Raw genomic sequence first — 25,871 nt, forward strand, 5'->3', positions numbered from 1 at the left:
TTATACTCTCTCTAAAAATCAAAGCAAAAAAATATCCTCAGGTAAGGATTAACAACAAAAAAGAGAACAAAATGCTGACACATTCTACAACATGGATGAACCTCAAAGACATGCCCAGTGAAAGAAGCCCAACAGAGAAGATCATATATTGTATTATTCCACTTATATGAAATGCCCAGAAAAGACAAGTTTATAGACAAAAACCAGATCAGTGGTTGCCTGGGTGAAGAAAATGTTGTAAAACTAGATTGTGTGATAGTTGTTCAACTCTATAAATTTACTAAAATAAAAAATCAGCCCTGACCGGTTTGGCTCAGTGGATAGAGCGTCGGCCTGCGGACTGAAGGGTCCCAGGTTCGATTCCGGTCAGGGGCATGTACCTTGGTTGCGGGCACATCCCCATTCAGGGGCGTGCAGGAGGCAGCTGATCGATGTTTCTCTCTCATCGATATTTCTGACTCAATCCCTCCCCCTCCCTCTCTGTAAAAAATCAATAAAATATATTTTTAAAAAATCATTAAATTGTACTCTTGACATGGGTTGAGTTGATGGTATGTCAATTATATCTCAAAAAAATCTGTGCAAAAAGTTGCCAAGAAAGATGACAGGTTCCAGCTTTAAGGGCCTGTGGGACATGTGAGGAAAGACACCCAGTTGACACTTGGAAACACATTTGTCCCTCACAGATTCCCATGTAGAAAAGGATGTTACCACTCGAGAGGAGTCACAGAGAGGACAGATGAGGAGAGAGCGCCAAGAACTTCCAGGGAAGGATCAGTGAAGAGAGAGAGAGAGACCCACGAAGGACTGAGAGGAATGAACTGGAAAAATAAGAAGAAAACCTAGAAGAGGCAGTCTCTTAAAAACTTACAAAGTGTGTTAAGGAGAGAGGGGGCCCTGGGTCGTAGGGTCCAGGGGCCTGGTGAGAGGAATCATGCAGGAGACTGTTCAGTTACTAAGAGGTTACTAAGAGGTGGGAGGCACCCGCTGGGGACAAAGCCGGGCTGACTGCGGCGGGAGGTGAACAGGAAGGTGAAGCGCACAGGAGCGCTGTGAAGGGAACAGGGAGGAGGACACAGTGAGCTGCTGTTGCTCCCAGCAGAGCTGGCTGCCCTCGCTTCAAGGAGCAGAGATGAGCCAGAGTTCAGAGCAGTGCCAGTATCTGCTCAGCGGGCATCTCTGCCACCCCTCCTCACACCCTCCACAGTGGCCACTTCCTAGCTGGTGAGTTCCACAGGGACCCTCCATGAGGCTGGAGAAGAGAGGGGAGAGCTCAGGCCATCGAGCACTGTGCCCTTACTGTGAACTCTCATTACTCACCTTTTTACCCTCCAAGTCTGCAGATGTTAATAATTCAGGCCGTTTCTCTATTACATTAATTTTATCTTCCAAGTGGTTAGCCTTGAAGATCTTAGAGATAAAACAACACAAGTATTATTTTTGTCCAGAGAAAAACATCTCAACGTTGCTTTTTCTGTCTGCAGCTTGCTGGCCAAGTAGTTCCAGAGCACCACTTTTATCTGCTTTGTGGAAATTCTCCCCTCCAGGGCATCCTATACACCAGGGATGAGATCACTAACAAAATGCAACAGAAAAAGAAATTTCTCTCTCAGGCACATCTACAGGACTTAGCAATAGGCCTGCAGTTCTGGTGGAGGTGGGTTCTCCTTTAGAGAGGAAAGCAAAACCAGTCACTGGCCAGGAGGAGAAAACCATCACGGAACCAACCAGACAGGCCAGCCTGTGAGCAATGACTCCCTGGGCACTGGTGTCCCAGAAACAAATCATAGGAAGAATTTAATCTTTTAGTTTCAAGTGAGGAGAAAAGCTTACACTTCTTTAGCCAGAAAACAAAACAAAGTCTATGCATCTGTTTCTAATCGATGACAGCCCTAGAAGACTTCCAGGCCAGACCCGAGCAAGCAGGCTGCTGCTGCTTCTCCCAGTGCCCTTGGTGCCCACACTACTTCGAAGCAGTAAGTGCCAGACTTGGGAAGGCAGGCACCGCAGGTCCCCTCATTATTTCAGTAACAACAATTATCACTTACCTTTTTCATCAGTCTATGAGAAGCTGCCGAACTCTCTATTGTAAGTACCTAGAGAGAATAACATGCTATTAGTGTAGGAGATTCACTTAACAGAGAACAAAATTAAAGATGAAAATGGGGCGAAATCATTCCCAGGCAGAAGGCACCATCTAACCACCTCCACCTGTGCTCGTTACCCGCTGGACAGCACCCATGCTCCGCACTGACCCTAGAGCAAGGTGGCAGCCAAGAGTGGAGCTGCAGGTATAGGTCAATGTTGTAGCCTGACTCCTGCCGACACATGGAGGCAGTAAACCCATAACTCTGAACCAAGCATGCTACATAGATGGTAGCTTCACCTGCAAAGGGCTTTAGTTACAGAACTGTGTACCCAGACCACACGGCACCCTAACTCAAGAGCTGCATTCAGGAAGCTAAGAGAACAGCACATGTCCAGTACCTGCTCTGCCCCAAGGTAATGCGCCAGCATGGAGAGCAGACTGCCATCGCTGACACACAGGCAAACACTGTCTGGCTTCAGCACCTGCCAGAGAAGAGCAACTTCAGCACAAGTTTTCTTACAGTCTGTCAAGAAATTCTTGTTGACAAACAGACAGATCCCACTGCCCAGCTGGATCTTTTTGTCTTCCTACACCACGTGGCAGCCAGTCCCCATCCTCCAACACATCCATCTCACTCACCTCTCCCAACCCAGACCCTGAGATCGGGAAGCTGTCCTAGAAGGCCCACCTGAAGGCCTGCCCCATTTTCCACTGGCCACCTTCCAGGCCACGATGACAAGCCTCTGTCACAGCACAGACAGCTGTGGGCCTGCTAAGTGACTCCCCAAAGACAGGGATTCCTTTATGGGGCACAGATCTAAGAGAAACTTAGGATGGTTAGGTTCCTCGCTACACAAAATGCATGCATGTACACACATGCTTCTGCATACTACTCCAAGGAGTCAAGAGACATCCCTCCAAATCCCGTGTGTGGTCCACAGGTGAGAGGCCCCTGCTATAGGCAGCAGGGAGCAAAGGCTTTCAGGGAGGAAAGTTACATGGCCAGATTTACATTTTAGAAAATTTCAGAAAGGAGGCAGCAGATGAAAGGAAGAATGGGTGGCTGGGTCCACTGGGATCACCCACAGGAATTGCTGGTGGGTGGTCACAAAGGCAAAGTTCCAGGGGGACAAAGGCAGGGGCCAACGGGAAGCTGTCAGCTGGTGGCTCTCGGGAGTGAACAGAGAACAAGCCCCCAGGAAGTCCCATAACAGGCCCAGGTTCACCTGAGCAAACCCCCCCCCCCACCGCTCCACCCCCCGAAGGAGCTGGCTGAAGTCACTCAGACAGACCAGGGAGCACAGAAAGGAAAAGCAACAAATGAGCTGGGACCCACGGAACAATCTCCTTGCCCACAAGCCCCCAAGACGCTAGACACATACCGTCCTCAGGGCCTGGGCATATTGATCAGTTCTGTGCTGATCATTGATTTCTCCAAACCGAGGTCGGTTCCAGAGCAGGTGAGCCTGGCAGTCACACACAGGCCGTGCTGGGTGGATTCTCCCATTCTTTTGGGGGCTGGGCCAGTAAATGAACAGACACAGAGTGGTGAGTGTGACCTGCTAGACACCAGCGAGCATGAAAACATGGCACAGGGGCCTGCCCCAGAGAAACCAAGATGGGCCTCGGAGGACACACCCACAGTCCTTTCCTAGATTCGTGCTAGGCTCTGGCTCTCAAAGAGGCATTACAGCTTGGAGGGCCCTCTAATTCAAGATTCTCATACATATCTGTTCCAGGTAGGGGCCCACAATGAGGCCCCTTCTGAGTACATGCAGTAGGTGCTGACACATCCAGTCATAGACTTTTGCTCTTATTTTATTCTGTTCAGATATAAATGTGCCCACTCATGCCTCTATAATTCCCAATTATAGACACATAAAGTCTATAAAAGGGGAATTTACATAAATGCGTAGTGTCACAGGCCCAGTGCCCACCCCTTGAGGCTCGGGGTATACCTGGTCCTCTGAAGGCTGTACCACACACAGTAGTCGTCGTGGTGGGCTACCAGGCAGAGGGCTGAGCCCTGGACCACAGGCTCCTCTTGCGGCAGGAAGTACACACACTGCATCCAGTGGTCCCGCCACTGAAATAGGAAACGAAGAACCGCAGTCACTAGCCGCAACAAGAGCGACGCTTCTAACCCAGGAGTCAAAGCCCAAGCCACAAATCAGTTTGCAGGGAGGCCATAGTGTGGACAATAGATATCTATTGTGGCCAAAGAGATAAAGAAGAAAATTCTCAAGTCAGAAAGGCTAATGGCTGGAAAGCTTGCTGGAACACTACCGGCTTTAGGGAGATAAAATGTGGTCTAGGGCAGCCGTCTTCAAGAAGAAGGGCTCAGGGGAGGAGACTCCTGGCCCTCTTGTGGGGGAGGGGGCCTGGAGGAGGAAGGCAGGGAGGAAGGGAGACAGAAAAAAAGCAAATGTGGCAAATGTTAACAATTGTAAATTTAAGTAAAGGCCACCTTAGCGCTCATGTTCACTTATTCTGTGGACTTAAAATTTTTCAAAATAAAAAGTTGGGGAAATAGTACAGGAAGGTTTTATTTTATTCTTTTGAATTAAATAGCTTTTAAAGATGTGGAAAACTCTAAATTGTGAAACGATTTACAATGATTCAGAGTCAACCTTTTAATAAGCTTTGTCGATCCTTTTTGATACTATAAACCCCACATCCAGGATTCTATTCTAAAAAAACAAACGACAAAACAAAGAAAAGAGAAGACTCAAAACCTCTTAGAATCTCTATAGGAACAGACTGAATGAAAACTTTCTAAGAGACTGGACCAGTTTAATAAATTTTTTTTTAAATGGAAAAAAAAAAAAGAAAAGAACTTCCTTGGCCTGTGTGGCTCAGTTGGTTGAATGTCATCCTGTGTACCTAAAGGTTGCCAGTTCGATTCCTGGTCAGGGCACATCCTGGGTTGCAGGCTCAATCCCCAGTAGGAAGTGTGAAGGAGGCAGCCAACTGATGTTCGGCTCTTAAACTGAAGTTTCTCTCTCTCTCCCCCTCTCCCTTCCTCTCTCTCTAAAAATCAATAAACTATTCTTTAAAAATAAAAAAGTAAGAAAAGAAAAAAGCTATCGTTATGTAAAAATGCATGTTACAGAATTATTTATACTCACAAAAACTGGGATCAAACCAAATGTGCAACAGTTCAGAAATGGATAATAATTCCTTAGACAGAAACTCGCAGATATTTAAAATGATGAAAAAGAAGACTATGGTGCAGCAGAAAAATACAAAAATTAGTCTGACAAAAACCCATGCATTAGAAAGGGTGCAAAGAAAGGGAGCTCTTTTGGATGGGAGGCCTACGAGTGACTGAATTCATTTTTGTTCTATATAATGAGGTTTATATAGAACAAAATTATTCTTATAATCTTTAAGCCTCTTTTTTAAAAAAAGAAATAACTGTCCTAAACAGTGGGTGCCTGACTCAACTCTGATGAGGCTGCCTGCACACTCCATACCAGGACCACATCAGACCCTACCTACACTAAAAAGCAGGTGAATGGCATTCCCTGTAGCTAAGATGTCTATTTGTACAGAAAAGCTAACAAATGAACATCTAACCAGATACATTCTGAAAAAAATAAACAATAACAGGAGAAAAAAATAGGTTCACTAAAAGCTATTGTTCTTTCCCTACTATGCAAATGGATCCTAAGACAAAAGAAGCCTTTCCCTAACCCCTCGGTGCTCCCTTGGTGCTTCCCTGTCACTGTACCCTTCCCACACACCAGCCTTCCAGGTCCTAATGCTAAAGAGCTGGTGACAACCCACTGTCTAAGGTGAGACAGGCTGAGCAGATTTCAGGTCAAGAACAGTTTAGTGAAGTCAGGAGGGAGATTCATTAGCAGCTCCTCGAATTCCTAACAGTCCAAAAGTCACTGCTGGTAGAGAAAGGACAAGCCGCACAGTCAGGAGACCCTGCTCCAAGCACTGGGCCAACCTGAGTCTTGGTTTGGACATTATGTGGTTCCAGCATGAGGATCCATGTAATTTTGCAACATCACACTCCTAGGGAGGAACAAAGTCTAGTGCGAATCTGAACTCTGTGGAAATCTCTCTCTCTCTCTCTCTCTCTCTCTCTCTCTCTCTCTCTCTCTCTCTCTCTCTCTCACACACACACACACACACACACACACACACACACACACACACACTCAGCCAGCAGAGGACAGGCTATAGAAGAGGGAAGTTCACACCCACTGCCTGGATACATGCCTGCCTACCTGGGCCAGGGGACTGGAAGACAGTTTGGAGAGGGAAGCTCACAAGGCCAAGGGAACTGACCACAATCCCACAGCAGTCATAACCTTTCGGCCTAAGCAGTAACTCAAGGAGCAAGAGGGGGCTGCTAGGCCTTCCCTAAGTCACCTGGGTATGCCTAGAACCAATCAAAACAAAGCCAGTGTCCGGCAAGGAGTAACAGAGGAGGGACATAGAGGAAGGTACTCAGCGCCTCCCAGGAGACAGGGAAGCACCTTCCCCACTTTTCCCTGAGTGTGTACGTAGAGGGGTTGAGAACACATGCACATGAGAAAATTCAAAAGATATAAAAGGGTCATGGAGTGAAAAAAAAGTTTCCTTTCCACCCCTCATCTTCAGCCCTCTTCCCAGAAGGAACCATTTTTAGTGATTTCTATAAACTTTTCCAAAGATACCTTTACACACACATACCACACATCCACTCTTCCACATATATCCTCATTTTTAGTAACACCAATGTTGGCATACCACATACTGCTCTGCACCTCTACTTTTGCTTCACTGAACGCTATATCCTGGAGACTGTTCCACATCAGTGCACAAAGAGCTGCCTCATTCACTGAATGGAGGATAATGGATTAGCCAGTCCTCCACTGGTGCCCTCTGGGGTGTTCCAGTCTTTTAAATCAGGGCTGTAACACATCACTCTACTCATATGCAAATCTATCCAGGGCCTAACTGTCTAGAAGTGGCATCACTTCCCATCGTGAGGAACTGGGCCTCACTGAGTGCCAGGGATGCCCCGACAACCACTTCCTGCCCTTCCCCACAGCTCCCCCACAGTGCGCTGCCCCAGTTTTTGCATTTTATTCACTAACAGGTAAAAAATGGTATCTCACTGCAGTTTAAATCTTCATTGCTTTTATAAGTGAAGCTGACCAACTTTTCACATGTTAAGGAGTACTCTGTATTACCTTTTCTGTAGTTCATGAATTCCACCCACTTTCAACTGACCTGGGAAAGGTAGATTTTGAGACCAAGAAAGTGAGTCTGTAGACAAGCTGTAGTTCTGTACTTCAAGTTGATCTGATGGGAGAGCCAGCATAGTAACTTCCCTACAGTTCACTGTGTCCACTGGTGCTGACCATGAACTTGGCCTGAGAGATCTATCTCATATATACACACACACACACACACACACACACACACACACACACACTTCCTGCACACCCTACACTGGGGACTGAGCCCGCAACCTGGGCATGTGCCTTGACCGGGAATCGAATCGTGAACTCCCGGCTCACAGGTCAACGCTCAACCACTGAGCCACACCGGCAGGGGAATAGCCTTTCTTTAAAACAACAACAACTCTTCTTTGACACTGACTCTGACACAGTCCCTTCTGGCTCTAAATTCTGGTGAATCTAAGGATCAACATGCTATTTTCCCTTAACAAAAAGTGGACACATTTCCCGATTTACATGAAAACATGCTCAGCTCCTACTCTTACCTGGAGCTCCTGTGGGTCTGTGTGTGCCCAGAAGGGGGCCATGGTGCACTTGATCTTCCCCTCAGGGTCCATTTCAATGTCCCACCAGGAGAGAACCACTTGAGCTTGGCCAGATGCCAGAGGTTCAAACTGCCTGCCATAGCAGGCTGCTGAGCTACTGACTTGCTTGCTGAAGTCCACGCTGTGGAAGAATATTCAGGAACTTAAACATATTTTAAGCTCACACACTCCATTTCGAAGCTTTTATGGTGACCTCAACAGCAATGAGACTTGTTTGCAATGGAATCCTGCTGCAGAGGCAGGTGACATCAGCTGGGTTCCCTTCCACTCAATAAGAACTTCCAAAGACCCCCATTCCACCAAATGTCTCAAAGCGCCATCCACCCGGGTTGCCCCTTGGTACCTGAACATAGGCAGCACATCGCTGAGAGCAGTGAAGTCCGTGGGGGAGACCTGGTTCAGCTGAATGTCATAGACGGAGGGTGCACCAGGGCACCTCTCCAGTTCCGAGGGGGGGACAATGACCTGCTCTCCAAGGCTGGTCTGAACTCGGATAGGAAAGAGCTTGTTCCATGACCACATCCTTCTGGACTCCACCAGTTGCGCATAGACGGTTGCTCTGTGAGGCACTGCCTCACAATCTTCCTAAGTTTGTGTTAAAAAGAAAAAAATAAAATAAATAAACCAGGCACACTGACCCACAGCAATTCCAGCTGAACAACAGAGGGTTATTCCTTCATGTTAGGCTGGTTTAGTAACATCTAACACCTTCCCAGCATAGCAACTATTTTCAGCACAATGCCCTGGGGAGAGAAAAAAAAAGAAAGTAGATTTGAAAAAGGATTACACGTTTTGTCTAAAATGATTTATGTCATCAGATAAGTTCCTAGCTATCTGACACTCTTCAATACTTCAAAAATAAACCGTCATTGTCATCATGCTGATGAACTCCCACACAGACTTGGAAGAGAGTCCAATTCTCCCTGCACTAATTCTGGCCCTGGGCTCAGAGCTTCCCTCGGTGCAGCTCTTGCCCAGACACCAGACCCTTCCTATCACACAACCAATGGACAAGTGTCCACCCTCAAGTAACCTGACCTCCTGGCCTCACCGGGCACTGCCGACCACTCTCCTCGCCCAGTTTTCCTCCTACCTCGTTCATCGCCATCCTCTACACACCAGGCACTAGGGGCCCAGCTGAGAATAGGACACTCACAGCAGCCACCACACAGAAATGCCAAGCACAGGGATTCTCTACCTCAGCTCTAGTGACCTCTTAGGCCAGAAGATCCTTTGCTGCAGGATCGTTTTTTTCTCTCCCAAGGGCACTGTAGAATGTTTAGCAATATTCCTGGCCTCACCCACAAGATAATAGCACCACCACCCCATCACCCCCATTGTGACACTAAAAATGTCTCCAGACATGGCTCCGGATGAGAAACACTGCTTTAGCTGGATTCTTGTGCCCCCTGCCCACCCTCACAGAGGGCTCCCCAGAGACCTGGTCTGAACCACCTTCTTTCTCCCTTCACATGAAAGAGTAACTAACCTCAACCACTCCATCTTCATTTACCAAAAACCATTTACCAAAGGCCTTTTGGTCCTTTCTTCCTGGCTGACCCTCAGGCAAATCACACTCTTTCTGTCTAAAATGGACAAATCCAACTTCACCCTTTTCTCACCTTCCCGGGCCTGGTCCTCCCACTCTCCCAGTAGACAGGGAGCACCACCATTAAATCCAGGTACCCAAGCCCTAAACCCTGGCATCATCCTCCATGCCTCCCCATCTAAGTAATCACCAAGCCTTGACCATCTTCCTCCTCCCCGAGTCTACCTCTTCAGGCCCATTTCTATGGCCTTACCGGAGGCCAGCCCAGCGCCTGGATGACTCTAACCACCTATCTGCCTCTGGTCTTGCTCCCCAACTGCTTTCTACATGGCTGCCTGCATACATCAACCCCCTGCTGAAAACCCTTCTAGAGCGTGGCAGCCCTTCTCGGTCTAGCCCTGCCAGCAATCTAGCCACATCTCTAACCCCACCTCCCACGCTACCCATAATCCAAACTACTTGCTGGATCTGGGAGTCACCACACCAATTCAGCTTCATGTCTTTGTGCATGCTGATCTCCTCTGCTGTGAATACCCCGCACCTGCCAGGTCAACACCTGGTCACTCTTCAAGACTGACTCAGCTTGAGCTTCATATTCCTGGAGCCCTCTACCTTCCCCACATCAGAGGGCAGGATCTCACCCTACTGACCACCATCAGTGCATAATCCAAATTGTGCTGTGATGACCTGCTCACCTACCTGCCTCCCCAGGAGCTCACCTTCATATTCTTGGTACCCAAAAGAGGGTCTGGCAAAATGAAGGCACTCAATAAATGTGTCTTCTAAGATCTATCCCTGGGTCAACACTACAGGGCAGTGGTTCTCAACCTTCCTAACGCCGCGACCCTTTAATACCGTTCCTCATGTTGTGGTGACCCCCAACCATAAAATTATTTTCATTGCTACTTCATAACTGTAATTTTGCTACTGTTATGAATCGTAATGTAAATATCTGATATGCTATATGTGTTTCCCGATGGTCGCAACCCACAGGTTGAGAACGGCTGCTACATGGACTATCTGTCAGACATGCCAGCATCCTGGTTCAATAAGACAGGAAGAGGGTCAGGGCAATGGAAGCCTCTGTGTGCCAGCCCTAAGTCCTTCAAGCTCAGACACAGGATGGCAGGTGGGGACAGTGATTAGAGTGAACAATGCATACCTGGCTGCTACAGGCCAGCTGGGAGAGGAAATTGAGGACAGTTGTCTGCCTACCTTTTTAATGTGATGAATCAGAGAAGGACAAATTGGGCAACATTAACATAAATTCCAAAAATCCTTGTTCTCTGTTTCAGGGATATATCTAGTTGGTGGTTTTAATGTGGAAAAATGGAAATTGTTACTACTAATGTTACTAGAAAAGGGATTTACATTTTGGAAACAATGAGACAGCTCACAAGTGTGGGGATCTACAGAACAATCACAGTCACATGCTGACTGTGTAATGTGGACTCTGGTCCTGAATGCCCTGGACGGAGCCCCCTCCTCTCTCTGAGAGCACTAAGAACCCCCCAAAAGAGTTGCTGGCTGGGACAGTTGCAGTGACTACAGGGCAGGTGCCAGCAGAAGCAGCAGACACACCTCCCTGGCTGGCCTTTGCCTCTGGGTCTTCACTTCCAATTTATGTCCATACAAAAGCAAGATCAACATCTCCAAGATAACATTTTCAACACGTCTCTCTCTTTTCAAAGAAACTGTCAAAGATTGCCACTACCCAAACTCCTTCGCCTGGAATGGCCTGGCCTTCAAGGCTTTCCACCTCCTCTTCCATTCTCTGCCATTAGCTCACAGTCCCCTTCCCCTCCCAGCTGATGTTCTCAGTGACCTACCAAACAGGCCCCTTTTCCTGGGACATCTCTCCCTCTCCCCAGTGCCTTTCCAAATTCCACCCCCTCTACATGCCCCCCTGATCTTTTCTATCAGTCCCAAGCCATATGGCTATGGTGCTTCTGTCTGCCTCTCCAATCAGCCCACCAAATCCTCACCATCACTGACCGTGGGTTAGAGCAATAGGATGCCTCACACTTCTCCTTGGACGCTAGAACACTTTACACAGTTGACACTCAAATAATGTTTGCTAAATTGAAATGAATTTGAAGATAGTTTCTGACCTTTTGACTCTAACCTACCCAGACTTGGCATTCAAGAGGCACAGAAGTCATAATTAAGGAGAATCCTATAGGAATAAAGGGTGTCCTTGGGTATATGGAGAGGTACTGAGGACTCAGGCTGTGAAGAGCACGGTGTATCAAGGAGGAGAGCTGTGTAAGCTGACTGAGATCACAGCAATACGCCTGAGGGAGGCTCTCACCCCTACCTGCATGAGATGCCTGTGTGCGTGTTCATAGGAGGGCAGTGCTCCCTCCCCAATCAGTTCCGTGTCAAACAGCTCCGTGATCAGGATGTTGGCACGGCATGGCATGTCACCATCTGAGAAATACAAGGAAACAGCATCAGAAACTAGCAACAGACTAGAAAAAATATTAACAGCAACTAGATGCCAGATAAAAGATTAATAAGTCATTAAAATGAAAGTACATATAAATACTGGAGTATTTAGAAGTGTCATCTCAACTGATTTCCCAACAGTTTAGCAAAAAATCCGTATACATATATAAAAATGCTAAAATTGTTAAGTCTTGGTTAAGAGAATATGGGGGTTTGCTGTACAACTGCTCTTTCAACTTTCCTGTATACCAGCCGTGGGCAAACTACGGCCCGCGGGCCAGATCCGGCCCGTCCGGCTGTTCTATCCGGCCCGCGGAGCCGAAAGAGCGGAGGGTTCTCTTGCTCTCCCCTCCGCTCCTTCACCAGCAGCAGTGTTACCATGGCAACGTCGGGAAACAGGGCTGCAGCTCCTTCTTCTAAGTCCAGTTTAAGAACCCATTGTGGCCCTCGAGTCAAAAAGTTTGCCCACCCCTGCTTAACAATTAAACTCTTAATTATTAAATTAGCAAAACTCATTTGAAAAGCAGAAACTGAATCCTGGTACTTCAAATATATCTAGGCTGCAGAAAGGGAGAGAAAACCAAAGCAAGATAGACAGGCTGATGGATTCCACTGATACCCAGGGTTCAGAATCCCCAGTTCCTTACACTAAATCCCCCTGAATTAAGTTCATTTCTTGTTATCAAACACATACCAGTTGGTTGGGAAAGTAGGGTTATAGAAGACTTATTAACTCCATTTTCTAAACTTCTATAATGTAATGTAATGTTACTTCTACAGTTATAATTTTTAATGAGCCAAGAGACAGAACAGACTTTGGAAGGGGCCATTCATCATGGAGAATTAACTAAACACTCCTAATGGCTCATGAATTACAATCTGACAAAGCCCACTCATCTTCCCTACAGAGGAGACAAGTCTCATGGATGATGCGAGAGAACAGAAGCATTAAAGTGGTTGAAAGAACAGTGCAGCAGAGCCTGAACCTTGAGTCATGGAGACCTGGGCTTTGAGCCTGCTTTCTAGCCGGAACCCTCAGCGCTGCTAACCATCAGTCACCTCATCTGTTAAGGGGGGTAACGAGATCTGTCCATGCAGCAATGGTCAGGCTAGCAAAGGTAAAAACTACCCACTTCCTATGAAGTACACTTGTGCTCATGGCAATATGTGAATGGTGGCTAAGAAGAAACTTCTGTCCTCTGGCACAGAGAACACCCTCCCGAGTGGCCCTGCCTATCCTCTCTGATATGATGCCAAACTCCAACTGAAATTCACCATCCCAAACTGAGCCAATCACTTCCCACCCCCATGCACCTGCTTCTCCCTCCAATGTGTCCACCTCAATGAATGGCACCACCACACAGTCCAGAAACCGGAGCATGGTTTACTAGCTCTCCAGGAGAACAGCAGAGACCCTGACTGGTCTGTTCACTATACCCCAGTGCCTCGGCTGTCAGCAAACATTAGCTGAGTTCTTGATTCCTCCCTATCACTCTACATCCAATCAATCACCAAGCTCTGCAAATGCTGCCTCCTGAATAATTTTTAAGCTAATTATATAATTTAAAATGATTTATTGCCCAAAATTGTATCAAATAAATAAAGCTTTATGACCCAGTGAAATTTCAACAAGTACTCCTGACAGCCTGGTGTCTAACAGGTGAGTGAGAGCCTGAGGAGGGGTGCTTACTCCAGGTGCCTCCTAAGACTTACCCCATGATGGGATGGATGAACAAATGCCCCCTGAGTCAGCTGCACACATGCCTGTGTGTCATCCATCCATCTCTGGGAAATAGGCAACAAACTTAGATGCTATTTTTAAAAAGGGCTGAGGACAGAACCTTGGAAAACGTGCATTTTCAGGAAGAACAGGAAGACTAAACGGCAGAAGTACCAGGGCTGCAGTGTTTGATAGGAGCAGCAGAGGGAAGACCATCAGCCTTAGCAATAAGAAAGCCACTTGTCAAGTTGGACGAGTGGAAATAAAGTCCCATGTACAAGGGGCTAAGGACCAAGCAAAGTTGACAATCTACTCACTAAACAAATATTACTGAATTCTTTCATGCCAGATATATACAAGTTATGGAATGGAATAAATAAGACCACACAGTCCATAAACTCAGAATGCTTCAGCTATGTGGGGATACAGACATTCAATACATAATTACATAATGATTTCATTATTGCAGTGATAAGTGTTACGAAGAAAAAGTATTAAGAAAGGATTTGAGGGGTATGGCCCCGTGCAGGATGTGTGTACACAATACACAGCCTAGAAGAGGGCACAGAGTCACACAGAGAGTGACACAACAAAGGCTGCTCTGCAGATCGATCTCTGTGCTATCAAGACAGACAAATTTTGCCCAGCTGGTGTGGCTCAGTGGTTGAGCATCGACCTATGAACCAGAAGGTCACGGTTCAATTCCTGGTCAGAGACATGGCCAGGTTTCGGGCTCGATCCCCAATGTGGGGTGTGCAAGAGGCAGCCGATCAATGATTCTCTCTCATCATTCTACCCCTCTATCCCTCTCCTTCCTCTCTCTGAAATAAATAAAAACATATTAAAAATAAATTAATTAATAAATAACCCCCAACTTTGGCCAAAACAGAGTAACTGGAATCGGACTTATCAATCCATGTAATCAACTAGAAAACCAGACAAAATATATGAAACAAACATTTTCAGATGTTGAACAAGAGGCAACACAGTTTATTCCCCAAGAAGGGACACAAAGTGACCCCAACAAAGTGACCCCTACTACTGCTCTGGCTTTTAGCAAGCAGGCTCATTCCAGACCACAGTACAGGGAACAAGAAAGTAAGCAGAGCTCTGCAATCTTGCTGAGTTAAGGAAACAGGGAAATGGAGGCATCTGGGACTTGCAGGAGAGAAAACCAGAGAGGAAATTGCACAGAAAAGGGCTTCAGAAACCTGCACAGGGCTCCCCTTAGGTCATTGTTGAATATATTCACACACACATAGGGTAGGACTCTAGAAGACCAGGTAAAAATAACCATGTAGCTCTAAGGTGAACAATTTCCAGAGTTCACAAAGGACTGGGTAACATTCCAGTTCTGATCAGCCAGCACGCAAGCGCTCAGCAGAGACCTAGAAAGGTCACGCCTTACCAGTTTGGCTAAAGTAGCCTTGGCGCTGTGGTTCTCAACAGGGGTGACCTATCCAAGAAACTATCCTTCACCCTGGGACATCTGGCAATGTCTGAAGACATTTTTGCTTGGCACAAACGGAGAGGGAAGTGCTACTGATTTCCACTGGTTACAGGCCAGGGATAAACATCTTACAATTCTCGGAATAGCTCCCCACCCCCAACAAAGAATTATCAGGCCCAAAATGTCAACAGTGCTGCTGCTGAGAAGCCATGACTTAAAGCTACTCTAACCCTGCTTCAACAAAGCTTAAAAACAGCCTGGAAAGGATCAAACCGATCTGCAAGTAACCCAACTGCATACCAAATGAAGCTTTTACAGGAAGACAACAAAATCCAGCACTTAGCAAGGCAAAATTTCCACTATACACAGCATCCAAATAAAAATTACCAGATATGCCAAGAAGGAAAATGTAGCCCAGATCTAGGATAACAGAACAAACCCCTGGATGACCGAGATGACAGAAATAGGAGATAAGAATGTTAAAACAGCTGCTATAAATATGTTAAGTATTTAAAGAAACATAAGGAGAAAAAATAGTTATAAAAATATAATCATTTTAGAGATTAAAAAATACAATATCAGAAATGAAAAGTTAACTAGATGTGGATTAGATACCACACAAGGTAAGATCAGTGAACCTAAAGACCTATCCAAGAAACTATCTGTGTCCATCAACAAGTTAAGGAGTAAACAGACTATGGTATGTCCACATATGAAGTGTTGCTTAGCAATTTAAGAGAATGATTTCCTGCCCTGGCCGGCTTGGCTCAGCGGATAGAGCTTCAGCCTGCAGACTGAAGGGTCCTAGGTTCGATTCCAGCCAAGGGCACGTGCCTGGGTTGCAGGCTCGTTCCCCAGTAGGGGGTGTGCAGGAGACAGCCAATCAATAATTCTCTCATCGTTGATGTTTCTATCTCTCTCTCCTTCTCCCTTCCTCTCTGAAATTAATAAAGAAATATATATTTTTTTAAAAAGAGAATGATTTCCTGATACACAGAACAACATGGTCAAAATCTCAAGAGCAGCCGAAACCGGTTTGGCTCAGTGGATAGAGCGTCGGCCTGCGGACTGAGAGGTCCCAGGTTCGATTCCGGTCAAGGGCATGTACCTGGGTTGCGGGCACATCCCCAGTAGGGGATGTGCAGGAGGCAGCTGATCGATGTTTCTCTCTCATCGATGTTTCTGACTCTCTATCTCTCTCCCTTTCTCTCTGTAAAAAATCAATAAAATATATTTTAAAAAAAAAATCTCAAGAGCAATATGCAACAGAAAAGAAAGCAGGCACAAAATATACACACTACATGATTCCACTTACTCAAAATTCTAGAAAAGGCAGATCTCATTTATATTGAAGAAAGCAGATCAGTAGGTGCTTAAGGCCAGGAATATGGGAGGGAATGATGTAAAAGGTATTGAATCTCTTTGGGCATGATGGAGATATTGTATTATCTTGATTGTGATGGTGGTTACAAGTGTATTTAAATTTGTCAAAACTCATCAAACTATCCACTTAGCATGGATGCATTCACTTTATGTAAATTATACCTCTACAGCCCTGGCCAGTATGGTTCAGTGATTGGAGCATTGGCCCGAGCACTGAAGGGTATCGGGTTCGATTCCCGGTCAAGGGCACGTACATGGGTTGCAGGTTCGACTCCTGGCCCTGGTCAGGGCACATGCAGGAAGCAACCAATCGATGTGTCACTCTCACATTGATGTCTGTCTCTCTCTCCTTCCACCCCCCACTATCTCTAAAAATCAATGGAAAAAATATCCTCAGGTGAGGATTAATAAAAAAGAAAACAAAAAAATTATCCTCAATAATGTTGATTAAAAATGGAATAATGATTTGTGCATTCTTCTGTATGTATATAATGTTTTAAAAATTAATAAAAGGGAACTCCAATTTCTTCTTCTGTGCATGTTTCAGATTTTCTATAAAAATGTTGTTTTTTAATGGGAGAAAAATGTCGACCTTACCATTGCCATACTAAAATACTGTGTTTTAAAAAAATGGAGTTATATCCATAACCTCATCCCAGGAGCTTCTTTTACAAATCTTTCCACTGTGCTCTCCAGGTATCAGTGTCATGAAATTTTAGGAGTCCAGTTCAAGCTCCTAAACTCTAAAAAATATTGTGGGAATGTGGAGAGATTGTGCTATACAGGCAAATCTCTCATGTTAGATGCGGAAGAAAGATGTCAGAACTAAGCAAAACCATTTCAGCTATTTACTTAGTTTCACTTCTGTCTGATAAAACTTGAAACTCAGAGAGCTGAGCCACACAAAAATTCCAACTTGCTTAAAGCAAAAGAAGGTTTCATTTGCATCACTGCTATTGCTCTTGATTAGTTCTGGTTTACCCATTGCTGATTCGTTTTAGCTAATAGAGAAATAAACCAATAGAGAAGAAAATGCTTCTCTTCAGACACACGCAGAGGCCCCATATCTCCGCAATTACCTGGACATATTTATTCCAGATCACTTGAATAAGCCTTTTCCTCTTCCTTACAAAAGCAAGCAAAGCTTTCAACAGAGTATGTGTTGATCTTACCTGGCCCCACAGTAACCTCTGTAGAATGCTTGTTGATAACCTTAATCTTATCACTGAAGCCATTTTTCTCCACAATCTTCACAGCAGCATCAGCCATAGGCTTGAAAACCTACAAGTGAGAGCCAAAACCCAAGAAAAATAAGTAATCAATTTAACAACATCCTATCACCCAACACTAGCAAGACATTCCTTGATTCTAGTCCTAAGATTTGAAGTAAAAAAAGATCTGCACTACAGAATTTCCTTCCAAATTTCCTTCTAAAATGAACCTTTGTTACCATTCAAGATATAGGCAAAATATTTATTTGGGTCTATTTAATTTAAATAAACAAGACTTCATCCATGTAACTGCAATACTTTATTCTATAAATGTGTGTCATGAAAAGGAATACAAAGGAATGAGATTTCCCTGGGTTTAACTGGCAGCTAGGAGTCCCCAGGCACGGGCGGGATGCAAGGGATCCCGGGGGGCTGCACTACCTTATAAGGACAGCAGGTGTCAGTGCCGCACTAGAGGGAGCAAGGAAGGGGACTTGCCTCACAAACTATGATCTGTGATGATCTGTGAAGCTGCTCTCTAGACCACAGTGAGACTGTTACTGTGTTAGACCTAAGTGTGAGCAAAACTGCCCCCAATCTCCAATGCTGGCAGGACGTCACTGATATTTTCTGAAGATATTCAAGGACTTCCACAATACAAACCACCATGCTTCTCCCTGCCCCTGCCATTCCCCCCAAACCCTATTCTCCCCACAACTGATGCTTCATCCACACTCATGTTCCCAGGCACACCTGAGTTTTCCCTGCTCTAGCCCCACCTGCCAAAGCAAACCCAGCTTTCCAGGACAACACAAAAACTCCTCTCCAGAAGTCTTTCCTGAACCCTTACCATGTCCCTAAACATAAGCCCCTCCAGCTGCTATTTTCTGGCCTGCTCAATTGAAATTACTAGTACATAGCTCCCACCATATTAGGGCAGAAAACATTACAGACACACAGAGAGTGGAAATATAACAAACTGATAACGTGAATGACTAGTCACAATGACAAGATTTCCCCTTTTATTAGTCTTTTTATGCATCTTCCACATTTCCCACCATGAACACATAATTCTTTTACTATATTCAAGGGGAAAATGCTATATTCTTCTGTAAAGAATACCTGGCTATAATCCCTTTGCCAAGACTCCTGATGACCTTGTGCCCCAAACACACAATGTATTCCCTAGCTGAAAATGCCCACCTTTCTAGACTGTGATCATGACGGCCATCTGTAGATTTGGTGGGGTGGGCAGCTGAAAGCAATCTTAGGAGAACACCCTGGAGTGCTGACTTCCGAACTTCATGTGAGAAAGCAAAAAACTTTTACCTTGGTTAAGCCAGTGTAATTTTGGGAGTTATTTGCAACTCAATCACCATATGAAACAAATTTTTCCTCCTCTCCAAAAGCTTGGAAGAATCTACACCTTCTGGCCAGAGTGACTCAGACTCCTGGCCCTGGTCAGGAGTTGGTTGAACATCACCCCATGCACCGAAAGACGGCCAGTTTCATTCCTGGTCAGGGAACATACCTGGGTTTGTGGGTTTAATCCCCAGTCTGGGAGCATATGGAATGCAACTGACCAATGTTTCTCTTTCACATCGATGTTTCTCTTTCTCTTTCCCTTTCTCTCTTTAAGTATGTCCTCAGGTGAGGACTTAAAAAAAAAGGATATTCATCAAAATTTTAGCAATGGTTAACTTTGAATTAACAAACTACTTGTATTTTATATTTAACAAATTTCCTATAAAAAATGTATTATTTGCATTATCAGAAAGATAACATGTTTAATGTTTTATTACAGGAAAGAAATGGCAGATTGCCAAACTATTGATAAACATAAGATAGCTGGCTCTGTAGGGACATGTAAGATAGTAGGTCTCAATCTTGGTGCATATTCAAAAATCCCAATGCCAGACCACACCCCAGAATAATTAAATCAAAATCTGGCAGGGGAGATGAGGAGAGGGGCTGGGCATCAGTATTGTTTAAAGTGTCTCAGTGATCCTGACATGCATGAAAACACTGTTTTCAGAGGGGAAAACATGCTCCTGGAGGAAGAAATTGTACCTGATTCAGTTCTATGCTTTCAGAACCTGGCCCTGTGCTTGGCACAGAGTGAGCACTCCATGAATACCTACGAACAAATGGATAGGCAAGGGGCAGGACACCCACGTGAAGAATGTGCTTACCTCGATGGCATAGCAGAAGTCAGCACCTGCTGTGACTGCCATCATTGACAAGAGTCCTGTGCCGGTGCCAATGTCGAGAACCAGGGCCTTCTGTCCTCTGTCCTTCACCCTGCTCACGGCAGCCCGGATACCCTGGTAGTATTTTATATTCTAAGAGAAAGGGAGAAAAAACTGTCACTTCATACTAGTTGTTATAAATAAGTAGAAAGGTGCTTTGTGAAACTCTGGTCATGGTCGGCGGCAGCAGTGCAAGTCATGACTTGTGGCCTCGCTGGGCCCTCGAGGAACAGCACTGGCTAGCTGAGTCAGGCAGGCCTGTGACACCGCCAGAGCACTGGGTCAAACTGCTACCCTTTCTTAAGTAATTCTCTTCCCTCCACACCCACTCTTCTACAGTCTGCCTAGTGATACTGGGGCTAGGGCTCCGGAAGCGCCTTCCCCTTTTTCCAGCTGTTAGGTACAGACGTAGAAGAAGGATCTTGAGGGTGACTGGAAGGTAGAGGAGAGAGAGAGTTGCTCCTTCCTGTACGGCTGCTGCTCTCAATCAGTGTCCTCCCAGGTGTAGCAACTGGTTCCAGATGCCAGCTCCTGCCAGGCCTCCCATAACCACCTCCCCGGGCGTCCCTCATGAGTAGCAGCAATACTCGAACAGAGATCCCTCTTGGAGACCCACAGGCCCTCTCCTCCAAGCTTCCAGATCAGGGGTGGGAAACATGCAGCTCTTGGGCCTACAATGCCCACAAAATTATTTGGTCTCACCAGGGCATTAGGGGTGAGTTAATTAAATATTTGACCAAATATAGCAGGCTATTTTTTAAGTTGATAATTTTGTATGGCCTGAGAATGATGTTATGAAAGTCCAAATGGCCCACCCCTGTTCTAGAAAACCACAGTCTTCTCTCTTTGTTTCCCCAGCCCTTGGCAAGGTAACTGTTTCCTGCTCTTCCTATCACAAGCTGACCTCAGTGATCTCATCAGCTTCCCAGGCCTCCCACATCTGTGTAACCAAATCCCTCTATTAAAATATGTGTTGTGGCTTTTGATTTCCTTACTGGACTCTATTTCACATAACTTCCTGATCTAAATATGTTTCCCTCTCAGGAAATTATTTCCTTGCATCGTGAAGGTTTTTAGTTATAGTCTCTCTTTTTTTTAAATATATTTTATTGATTTTTTTACAGAGAGGAAGGGAGAGAGATAGAGAGTTAGAAACATCGATGAGAGAGAAACATCGATCAGCTGCCTCCTGCACATCTCCCACTGGGGATGTGCCGGCAACCCAGGTACATTGCCCTTGACCGGAATCGAACCCGGGACCCTTGAGTCCGCAGGCCGACGCTCTATCCACTGAGCCAAACCGGTTTCGGCTAGTTATAGTCTCTTGTTTTTTCTGTTTGTTTGTGGGGTTTTTTAATATGGAACGCTTCATGAATTTGCGTGTCATCCTCGCACAGGGGCCACGCTAATCTTCTCTGTAGCGTTCCAATTTTAATATGTGTGCTGCCAAAGCAAGCACTAGTTATGGCCTTTTGTAACTTAACAGATACACCTTCCATCTGTAAGAGTTTAGCTGGATAAGTACTCTTCTGTTGACAATAACTAAAAATCCTAGGAAGGTATTTGTAAATCTTTTTAAATGTACCGACGAGCTGGAAAATTAATAAGGAATATTAGGAGGTCAGGCAGTTGGAAGTGGATCCACCCCCAAGTTAGCCTGAAGATGACTATCCTACCAGCTAAGACCTTGATCACAGCCTGTGAGAGACCCAGAGCCAGGAGACCCAGCTAAGTGGAGCCCAGTTCTCTGACCCACAGAAAGTATAAGATAATAATTGTTTTTAAGACATTACATTTGGGGATAATTTGTTATTAGATAACTAATACAGGGCTGGTATCAAAAGGGCAATATTCTCTGACCACAGCGCAATCAAGTTGGAAATCTCAATAACAAAAATATAATTGAAGAAAAAAAGACTTTAAAAAGTTACATATCAAAACTCATGGAATGGCTAAAGCAATATTTGGAGAAAAAAGTATTAGAGAAGACAAAAGATGAGGTAAGCATCCACCTCAAAAAATTACTAGTAAAAAGAGGACAACCAAAATAAACTCCAAATAAGTGAATGAATAAAAATAATAAAGAATAAAAATTAATGAACTAAGAAACAAATATAAGATCAAGAAGGATAAAAGTTAGTTATTTCAGTCCTAGCCACTGGCTCAGTGGATAGAGCATCGGCCTGAGACTGAAGGGTCACAGGTTCGATTCTGGTCAAGGGCACATGCTCGGGATGCAGGCTGGATCCCCACAATGATGCTCTCTCATCGTTAATGTTTCTCTCTCTCTCCTTTCCACTCTGAAATCAATAAAAAATATATTTTCAAAAAAAGTGAGTTATTTCAAAAGATTAATAAAATCATCCTGGCTGGTATGGCTCAGTTGGTTGGGCGACATCCAATGCACCAAAAGGTTGCAGGTTCCATTCCTGGTCAGGGAACATGCCCAGGTTACAGTTTGATCCCCCAGTAGGGTGTGCAGGAGACAGCTGATTGATGTTACAGCTCAATCCCCAGTAGAAGATGTGTAGGAAACAGCCAATGGATGTTCGCTCTCACACAGATGTTTCTCTCTTCTCCCTTCCCCTCTCTCTCAAAATATCAATTAACTATTTTTTAAAAAAAGGCTAATAAAACCAATGAACTGGTAAGACTATTTCAAAAATAAATAAATAAAAGGTAGAGGGAGATAAAGAAATACAGGTAGCCAAAAAGTGGAAATGAAGAGGAGAGTAATATCAGTATATATGCCGCAGATATTAGAGAGATTAAAGGATATGATGAACAACTTCTAGCAAACGTTTTTTAAAAATATATGAAGTGGAAAACATTAAATTGGACATTCTACCCAACATACTAGAGCAAGAAGAAATACGGTCTAGAAAAAAATAAATAAAATTATTTTGTTTTGTTCACAGACAAGATGAATGTCTGCAAAAGAAAACCCAAAATACCAATGGATAATTATTGAGTTACAGAATTTAGAAAGATTACAGGATTCCAAATCAATAAGTAAAAGTCAATTGAAATCTTATATATCAGCCTTTAAAAACCTTGGCAACGGGAAGGATTTCTTAAACAAAACACAAAAAGTACCAACCTTTAAAGGACATATAAGATAAATTTGACATTAAAATTTAAGACTTGTGTTTATCAGATGGAAAAACAACCCACAAACTAAGATAAGACACTTGCAATAAATATAATTGACACGGTTATTACCCAGAATATATAAAGAACTCCTATAAATTACTAAGTCATAAAAGAGTAAACATGAATAGCTAATAAATGAAAAGAGCTCATACACAGTAGTTATCAGGGTAATGCAAGTTAAAACTACAATGAGAAATTAGTTCAAACCTATCAAATTAGTCCAGCCAGCATGGCTCATCGGTAGAGCGTCAACCTATGAACCAGGAGGTCATGGTTTGATTCCCCGTCAAGGCACATGCCCAGGTTCTGTGCTCAATCCTCAGTGGGACGCTTGCAGGAGGCAGCCAATCAATGGTTTATCTCTCATCATTGATGTTTCTATCTCTCTCTCCCTCTCCCTTCCTCTCTGAAATCCATAAAAAAATATTTTTTTTAAAAAAAAGAAACGTTAAAAAAATAAAAATGAAAGAGAAAAGCTGAAATGTAATTCTGCAATGGAAGTCAAATCTGCTTTACAAAATACAGTCTGCAGTGACCTCTAGAAATTTTATTTTTAAATTACAAACTGACTATACAGGGCAAAACATCATGTAATTAGAGAATTTTTATCTAGAGGAGATTATGGAGATCAGATGGTACGTCTTAAATCCTAATAAACAAGGTCCACAGAGGTCCCATGTTTTGTCCAAGTTCACACTCAGGTCAAGAGCAGAGCCAGAAATAGGACCCAGCCTCCAGACAAAATTCCCAGCCATTACGCCACACTGACTCTCAGCATCATTCCAACATCATGCCTCCAGGGGTCCCGTAATCCAAGGTTTCAAAACCCCACATCAAGGTAACAGTTTCCTTTAACACTTACTCTGTCTTTGTCGTGCAGCATATCGGCGTAAGAAGATCTAAAAATCAAAAAGACAGGTCAGAAACCTCTGCTAAAAGTAATATACATCAACATATGAGCATATTCACAGATATATAAGTGCATTCTTAAATCAGATGAGACAAACATCCAGGCAGGCTTTAAACTACTTTACAGGAATTATGTGTGTGTGTGGGGGGGGGGGGGGGGCGGGAGAGGGGAGGGGCGTATGTAAAGTAACCTCACACAGTGATATGATCATAAATTCCTCAGTTAACACACGTTTGAAATAAACCACCCTCAAAAAGCACCTACATAATCTTATTAAGCTATCCTATAATCCAATCAGCACCTTGCTTTTTTCCCGCCTCCTTGTAATCTTATTTCCTTCCTTAATTTCAATAAAAGAAGCTACAAAACTGTTATTCTCTAGAGCATTTGAGATCTTGCTCCCGGCATATGTGGTCAGTTTGGTTCAAATAAAAATTCTCTACAAATTTGGAATTTCATACGTCAACAGTTATATTCTATAATTCTTTGGTACTAAATAAAAAACCTCAGGCAAGTATTTATTTTTTCAGCAAAGAACCTAAGACCTAAGAATGCTCTAGTAGTCAGCCCTGTCACAGTAACTTCAAAGCCACTAACATACTGATCATTTTATACATTACACGTCTTTTAATTAAATCTTTATTGTTGAAAGTATTACATATGTCCTCCCCACACACACACTGACCCCTTATAACCCACCCCCATAAACACTTTTTCCTCAGACTAACTTAGATTGAGTTTAATACTTTACATAATCTTGCATAATTTGCACAGTGGGATAATCACAGATGTAACACTAGGAGGAGGAATTGGGGAAAGGCAAAGTATATTATCTGCTGTATAGTCAGCATTTTCCTTCATGTCATCAGGAAAAACTAAGAGTTTACCAAACTATAGAGTACTAAAGGGAGGAGAGTTGATTATCTATATTTCTACCGTAGCAATTACAAATTTGAAAACCTCTAGCAGGATCAGGATGAGCCCCCAGAACTCGGCTGGCCCAGCCCAAAGATGCTTTCTGAGAGTTCCAAGTGAGAGCTGAGGCACTCCCGCTAAACAGAGGACCTCCAGCTTCAGGTCAACATCAGATTCACGGCAGAGCTTCTTTTAAACGCAGATTCGCAGCACACACACAAAGAGATTCTGATCCAGATCGGGCTGGAAGTCTGGAAATCTGCACTTGAACTGGTGTTCCAGGCAACTGCGACCCAGGCAAGCCATACTCTACACTTTGAGAAGCTCTGCACTAAGAGAATAGGGTGTTTTTATGGCACACCAAGGTTTTTATATCTGAACCCTCCTATGAATGCTTAGTTGATATCTGGTCCTTTATACCTTTCTCCACTTTTTTTGAAAAATATGTTTTATTGATTTTTTTACAGAGAGGAAGGGAGAGGGATAGAGAGTTAGAAACATCAATGAGAGAGAAGCATCGATCAGCTGCCTCCTGCACACCTCCCACTGGGGATGTGCCCACAACCCAGGTACATGCCCTTGACCGGAATCGAACCTGGGACCCTTCAGTCCGCAGGACCTTTCTATCCACTGAGCCGAGCCAGTCAGGGCTTTCTCCACTTTTTAAGAGGCACTTTCACTCCCCAACTTCTCCGTCTCATCACCCACTCACTCCCCACCACTGCACTGACACCGCTCTCCTTCAACACCATTAGCTCACTCCAATTGCTGACACCCAGGACTTCCCTGGCCCTGCTGGACACGCCCTCTTCCTGAACCACTCTCCTCCTTTCTCCTCTGTGACCACGCCCTCCTGGTTCTCCTGCCTCCTCAGCTATTCCAGAACCCCTTCAGCCTTCTACCTTTTCCATTCCACACTGTCTCTGAGAGTCTTGTTTCCACCCTCACTAACAACTGCAAATTGTCTCCAGACCCACATACCTGTCCACCGGCATCTCTACTGGAT

At 44.5% G+C, this 25,871-nt stretch overlaps 1 protein-coding gene and 1 non-coding gene across 5 annotated transcripts in view; both read right to left on the reverse strand.

The window, feature by feature from the left end:
• The window catches only part of PRMT7 (protein arginine methyltransferase 7), a 38,750-nt gene that overhangs the window by 6,988 nt on the left and 5,891 nt on the right, over window positions 1–25,871 (reverse strand). For all 4 annotated transcript variants that reach the window (XM_059667673.1, XM_059667676.1, XM_059667674.1 and 1 more), the window contains exons 3-13: window positions 23,903–23,939; window positions 19,831–19,980; window positions 17,600–17,708; window positions 11,744–11,856; window positions 8,221–8,462; window positions 7,818–7,998; window positions 4,048–4,175; window positions 3,472–3,607; window positions 2,488–2,571; window positions 2,049–2,096; window positions 1,321–1,410 (exon numbers count right to left, since the gene is read on the reverse strand). In XM_059667673.1, coding sequence (XP_059523656.1) covers window positions 1,321–1,410; window positions 2,049–2,096; window positions 2,488–2,571; window positions 3,472–3,607; window positions 4,048–4,175; window positions 7,818–7,998; window positions 8,221–8,462; window positions 11,744–11,856; window positions 17,600–17,708; window positions 19,831–19,980; window positions 23,903–23,939 — 1,318 coding nt within the window. The remainder of the gene's footprint in view (window positions 1–1,320; window positions 1,411–2,048; window positions 2,097–2,487; window positions 2,572–3,471; window positions 3,608–4,047; window positions 4,176–7,817; window positions 7,999–8,220; window positions 8,463–11,743; window positions 11,857–17,599; window positions 17,709–19,830; window positions 19,981–23,902; window positions 23,940–25,871) is intronic.
• LOC132217744 (U6 spliceosomal RNA) lies at window positions 21,240–21,346 on the reverse strand. Its single transcript, XR_009449002.1, has one exon. It is a non-coding gene; the product is annotated as a U6 spliceosomal RNA (small nuclear RNA).

This window comes from Myotis daubentonii, chromosome 15, assembly GCF_963259705.1.
Source record: "Myotis daubentonii chromosome 15, mMyoDau2.1, whole genome shotgun sequence".
Lineage (NCBI taxonomy): Eukaryota > Metazoa > Chordata > Mammalia > Chiroptera > Vespertilionidae > Myotis > Myotis daubentonii.